At 53.4% G+C, this 6,412-nt stretch overlaps 1 protein-coding gene across 1 annotated transcript in view; it reads right to left on the reverse strand.

Annotated features, from left to right (window-relative positions):
- Window positions 1-4,156, reverse strand: part of Glt1d1 (glycosyltransferase 1 domain containing 1) — a gene marked incomplete at its 5' end in the record, with an annotated part of 75,240 nt that extends 71,084 nt beyond the window's left edge. The window contains 1 exon segment of the mRNA XM_013503709.1: window positions 4,008-4,156. Within this exon segment, the coding sequence (XP_013359163.1) occupies window positions 4,008-4,156 (149 nt within the window).
- Window positions 4,157-6,412: the final 2,256 nt, after the last annotated feature.

The following is a 6,412-nucleotide window of genomic DNA, read 5'->3' on the forward strand; positions in this document are numbered from 1 at the left end:
CTTTTCCAAATCGTATGCAGAAGTCTGTTCATCACAGCACTGCTGATAATCAGGAGGAAAAGCGGAAACAAGGTGCAGTCGTCTGTAACCCTGCTGCGGAGAGCCCTGAACGGCAGACGAGGTGTTGTTAGGGGAAAGTGGGTAATGAGTACAAATCTAACACAACTGCGATTTCTGAAATCCACTCACAAACTAGAGAGAGAGAGCAAGAGAGCAGAGGAAGTCAGCACCATCTCTGCATGAGCACAGTGCCCTGAGCAAACAGTCCACAAACAGCTCTGAGACAGAACTTGATGGCCGGGCGTGGTAGTGTACACCTGGAATGGTAGCACTTGGGAGGCTGAGGCAGGAAGATCGTTGTAAGTTCAGGGCCGGCCTGGGCTACACACAGTGGATTGAAGGCCAGCCTGGGTAAGAAGCGGGAAGTTGTATGTTTACACGAGAAGAGTGTATGTCTGTTGGCAAACTTAGCTTTGAACAAAAAACACGAAACAGATGAGACGGAGCACGCACACACATGGGTCGTTTCTGCAAGGTGCCGTTGCGGGTCTGTTTTCTTCTCTGCATTCCTCCGTCGTCTCCAAGAGCATAGGAAGGTGGTGGGGCGCAGTCTGGACAGGGACTGTGTGCAGCCCGCTGGGCGCCCGCTCTCAACCTTCAGAGCAGCCTCCATAGAAGCCCTGGCTGCGTCACTGGCTTGGGCGGCTCTTCTTCCGGACAAAGCCATTTACAGCTTAGGCTGCTCAGAATGTGACTCAAAACGCTGCAGTGAGGAGTCCAGGGCGCTCGATGCCCAGAAGGACAACAGCGAGGGACACAGGAACAGAGAGAAGCCAGGCCAGGGCTACGGCAAGCAGGAGGAGGGCTTCGGGTCCCAGCTCTGTCGGGACAAGCAGCAGAAGGGGCTGCCTCCCGGACGCTGCCTTCCGCCGCAGCTTCGGAGAGGCAGACCTGACTCCAGGTGTCTTCGTGTTTATTTGAAACAGAGGGCAGGAAAGGTAGAAGTGAGAAGAACCGAAATTGAAGGAAAAAACAAAACCCCAGCAATGTGGTCAGAGAGGACCAGGTCTTTGCCTGTCGGCTACCAGGATGTGCGGGGACCTTTCAGAGGGCGACTGGTCCCGGTCGATCGAAGTAAAAACACACAGCCCCTGGGCAGAAGGCTTGTGGTGCATCTCACAGCGGATGAGAAACAGCACCTGCCTAATCCGAAAATCTGAAATGGGAAATGCTCCAAAACTGGGAACTTCTCTGGGGCTGACAAAGCCACAGGCAGAAAATGCCACCCCTGACCTCACCCGACAGGCGACTGGCAAAGGTAGATGCACTAAGAACACTGCAGACTGCTACCTCCAGGCACGTACGTGGCAAAGTGCATACGGGGAAACTCAAGGGAACTTTGTATTCAGACTCTGGGCCCAGCCCCACATATTCCGCTGAGTGTACAGATACGCTACAATCACAAAGATCCACAGCCAAAATCACTTCTGGTCCCAAGTGCTTTAGAAAAGGGACCTCCCACCCATACCACTCAGCTGCTTACAAAGGCAGGAGGCAGAGGTGGCTTCGGGGTCTGGGAAGAGCTGGGGTGTGTGGAGAAACACCCCTCTTACAGGAATAAAACAGTCCATGAGTATGCATGATGTGTTTTCTTATCTTTTTCTTTTTCTTTTTGGAAGCAGAAGCTTGCTATATAGTTCTCGCTGGCCTTGACCTCCCTATGTAGCCCAGCTTGGCCTCAAACTCATGGCGATCCTTTTGCCTCAGCCTCCTGAGTGTTAGGATTACAGGTGTGCACCACCACACCCAGATACATAAAATGTTTTCAAAGAAACCAGTGATATAATTTCGTAGACAGCACCACCCCACACTTGGAGGAGGAAGCTTGCGACTATGAACATCTATACCCTCAGTGAGAAATTTTCAACCTCTAGTGGAGCTGGGGAAGCGGACAGGATTATCCTGGCTCCAGAGGGAAAGTCGCTCTCTCCACTCCATCTGAATTCGGGATGAACCTCTGGCTCTGGGTCCTGCACACTTACGGGGAACTTGGGATCCTCTAGCTGTCCTCAGAATAGAACTTTCTGGGAATAATACTTCCAAAAACACTGTCCTCTCTTCCAGAACACAGTGAATTTGGATAGTCCAGGCTGGGTCACAAAATAAGCAAGCAGACCTCCTCCCCCACACTCTGGTGCTGAGATGCAGTATGGAGACATTCCCTGCAACAGCTGATGTGGAAAAAATCAAAGACAATAAATGCCTACTCACTGCAGACTTCAAGTTACGCTGCTTCCGAGTGACAGCCAGGAAGAGTGCCCAGGCGTTCCAGTGGGGAAAGGAATCGTCTGCGGTCAGCCCCCATTCAGGACTTGCCAGGGCGGCACCGGTCACCTCCTCAGCCGGTCTGTACCCTGCCACACCGATCCTGTGTGTGGGTCGCCAGCGGGACCCCGCGGATTCGCACCATGGCACTTCTGCAGCCGGTCACAGGACACGGCAGCGTGCAGTTTCCTCCCTCTGGACTGTTCTCCCTGGGGGAGCCGGGCACCGCGTCTGCATCACTCAGGGATCACGCAGAGCCCGGGCGGGGACGGACCCAGCCTCCTGCGCAGAGCCCTGGGCCAGTGGACCCTCTGCTACCCTGCCGCTCCAGAGCAAGCGTGAGCGTGAAGTGGGGCGACTGGCCGGAAGTAAGGAGGACTCCAGTACGCCACACGGAATGGGCTTCAGGGAGCGCATACACAAGACGGCGGTCACTGTGGTCGCCTCCGGGAGGAGGAAGAGCACGGGGAACACGGGGAGCCGGTGCGGCGCACACGCTGTGCAGGGGTGTCTTGGGGCACACCTGTGTCACTCTGCGAGTCAAGGCGCAGCGCGTGTAGGAGGTGCCGGGATGTGAAGGGCGTGGCCGGGGGGCTCAACTCCCACGCACAGGAGCAGGGCACAGCGTCCTCAGCCGGGGCTGCTCAGCGCTGCAGAAACTCCCCACGTTGACGACCAAAGTGCGTGATGCACGACAGCTCGCCAGCCCCCAGAACGTCACCACCGCCCCCGGCACGCTCACACCTCGCTGCTCCATTCGCGCCTGCGGAACGCCGCAGAGGCTTGAGCACCAAAGTGTCCGTCTGGCTTCCTGCCAAGGCGGTGGCGGCTGCGTCAGGGACGCCAGACGGAACCGGGGCGCGCAGCCAGAAACAGCCCCAGCCACGAACGGGCCAGGAAAGAAATAGGAGGAAAGCCGGGCTTCACGCCCAGCCCGTCCTCAGCGGGGCTTCGGGTCCCCAGGAGGAGACCAGGCTCCAGACGGTGAACTGCTGACCGGCCTCAGCATTTGCCACTCGCTGGGAGCTCAGCTCTGCCGCGACAGCAGCCGACCTGCAGCTCCGCGTCAGGGGGACGCCAGCGCTCCGCTCCCCCTCCGCAGGACGGAGGCCGGGCCTGCACCCGCCACCGGGAGACGGCCGCAGCTTCACAGCCCACCTAGCGCTGAGCTCGGTCCTCCTTACTCACTGGCCCACGAGACCAGAGGTCTTGGTGTCGCCAATAGCGAACACATTGCTAACAGCCTCTCACACACGCTCATCCTATTTTGCAAAGAGCCCGATGTTTAGATTTGAAAACCAGACTTTGAACAAGCAGCACACGCTGCAGACACTCAGGCTCCTGCACCACACACAGCAAAACCAGCTCCCGTGTCCACCTGGTCTGGGCAGTTACATCTTACAAAACCACGCCATAGAAACACAAGCTGCCAGCGGAACGTGGTGGTGGACCCTGTCATCCCAGCACTCGGCAGGCTGATGAGCAGCAGGACCGCCTTGCATGCAGGACCAGCCTGGACTACAGAGGGAGACGCTGCCTCAGAAAAACAAAAAGGAAAAGAAAACCTCAGCGCTTGCTCACTGCCCCGCTCGTGGGCGGCTGAACGGGCACATGACAGCGTGATGCCGACGGACCGCACGCGCTGACAGACGGACAGACGGACTCTGCAGGGCAGGTGTTACCTTGCAGGAGGCGGCCGCTCCGGTGCAGATGCAGAGCCAGCGCCCCCTCGAAGTGCTGGGCCTCCAGGAGGTCTGCGACGTCCGCCGGGCTCGCGAAGTCGGACGCATCTCTCAGAACACAGCAGTGGCCTGCGGCCTCCAGGTGGCCCCTGCACCACAAACAGGAGGACAGGAGAGGTCGCGGTCAGTAAGGAGCCACACGGTGCTGCCACGACTACCATTTCACCCGGATTCCGCTCAGCGCGTTTCCCACTGAGCAGCCCTCCCTAGGAAGAAAGCGCGAGGTCCGGGAGGGTCGCCGCTCAGCCTCCCGTCGGGCTGGGACGCCGGGACTGAGCCAGGCCATGACAGCGGAGCGCAGGCTGACGCAGCTGTGACACCCCACCAGCAGAAGCCCCCCGTTTCCTGGGCCCCACTCTGCACATCCTTCCACCGGTCCTTCACTGTGGAAGGTGCCCCAGGCTTAACTTCAAACCTGCGTTACTCATTTCTTAAAAGGACTGCAGAAGTCACCTGTCACCAAGGCTTTGAATTGTGTCGTCTGGCCATTTCATTCTATGTTCCCCCCAGAAAAATCTCTTTTAAATATGTCTCTTTTTCTCCACTTTAGTCCAGCTTATGGTAATATATCTGTAAATCTAAAATACAAACTTGGTTGGCAAAAAGAAAGAATTATTCCCGTTTTTTTCCAGATAAAGTCTCAATATATAGTTCAGGTTGGCCTTGAACTTTCAGCAATTCTCCTGCTTCAGTCTCCAAAATACTGGGATTACAGGTACGTGCCACCACACTCAGCTAAAAAGAATCATTTTGAATGGCATCAATACCAGGAATAAATTTTTTTTAAAAAAGACGAGAAATTGGAGGAGGAACTACTCTCCACCCATACAAAGGGAAAAAAAAAGCTAACCTGCTTAATATATAAAGAGCTTTTATGAGTTGATAAGAAAAAACTAATACAACCCAACTGAAAAAAGTATAGATAAGAATAAAATTGCCATAAGAAATGCAATTGGGCTTTTTTTTTCAGTCTTTTTGAGACAGGGTCTCACTATGCAGTTCAGGCTGGCCTTGAGCTCACTTTGTAGCCCAGGCTGGTGATGAACTTGCTGCGATCCTCCTGCCTCAGCCTCCTAACTGCTGGGATTACAGGGGTACACCACCATACCCAGCTGCAATTGGGCTTTTATTTTTATTTATTTATTTATTTATTTATTTATTGCAATTAGGCTTTTAAAACAAAGGAAATTGTGCTCAACTTCAGCTACCTTTTAAAATAAAATATCCTTAAGTCAAAAAGTCTGCCTAAGAGCTGGGCGTGGTGGCGCACACCTATAATTCCAGCACTCAGGAGGCTGATGCAGGCGGATCGTTGCAAGTTCAAGACCAGCCTGGGCTACAAAGTGAGCTCAAGGCCAGCCTGAACTGCATAGTGAGACCCTGTCTCAGAGAAAAAAAAAAAAAGTCTGCCTAAGGTTTCATAAGTAAACTCTCACACACATTATTTATAAGACTGTAAATTAGTGTGAAGCCTTTGTGGTGGGCAAGACAGCAGCAACTAGCAAATTTAAGATGCACAAACTAATCCGGGTATAGTGGCACACATCTGTAATCCCAGAACTTGGGAGGCTGAGGCAGGAGAATCACTGAGAGTTCAAGGCCAGCTTGGGCTACAAAGTAAGTTCAAGGCCAGCCTGAACTACATAGCAAAGTATCTCAAAAAGGCAAAAATAAATAAATAAATAAATTAATTAATTAATTACATTGTTTTGAAAATGCACAAACTGACTAGGCATGGTAGTGCCTGCCCGTAACCCCAGCACCCTGGGAGGCTGAGCCAGGGGCATTTGAGTTTGAGCCCAACCTGGGAAACTTAGTGACTTAGCAAGACCCAGTCTTTAGATAAAAAAAATAAAGGCTGGAGAAGTAGCTTCGCGTAAGTGCCCTGGGTTAATGTCCAGTACCACAATAAATGCATACATACCTAAAATTAAAATTAAGTAACAAAATGCACCAACCCCCTCACCAAATAACCCCACAGGGGTTTAGTGCAGAGATATACATGGGTATGTGTGCAAGGGCACACACCCAGGGGCAGGGCCTGTGCCACTGGGTCTAGGAGAACAAGAGCAATAGCCAACTCAAGGTGCATCTGTAGGCACCAGCTGCACCCGTTCCATCCGGCTCTTCCACCACTAAAAGAGTGCAGCGGGTCACGGCGATGCCATACTCAGAATCGGCTCAGAGGTACACTGCTGAATGATGAGCAGAGCAATGCACTGGCAGGTCCACCTCGATACAATGTGCGCGCATAGAGTATTCGCGTAGATACAACGTGTGCACATTCGTACTGGTGTAGATACAATGTGCATCACAGGGTATTTGTGTAGATACAATGTGCGCGC

The sequence above is a fragment of the Chinchilla lanigera genome, unplaced genomic scaffold, assembly GCF_000276665.1.
Source record: "Chinchilla lanigera isolate Chin_1 unplaced genomic scaffold, ChiLan1.0 scaffold00081, whole genome shotgun sequence".
Lineage (NCBI taxonomy): Eukaryota > Metazoa > Chordata > Mammalia > Rodentia > Chinchillidae > Chinchilla > Chinchilla lanigera.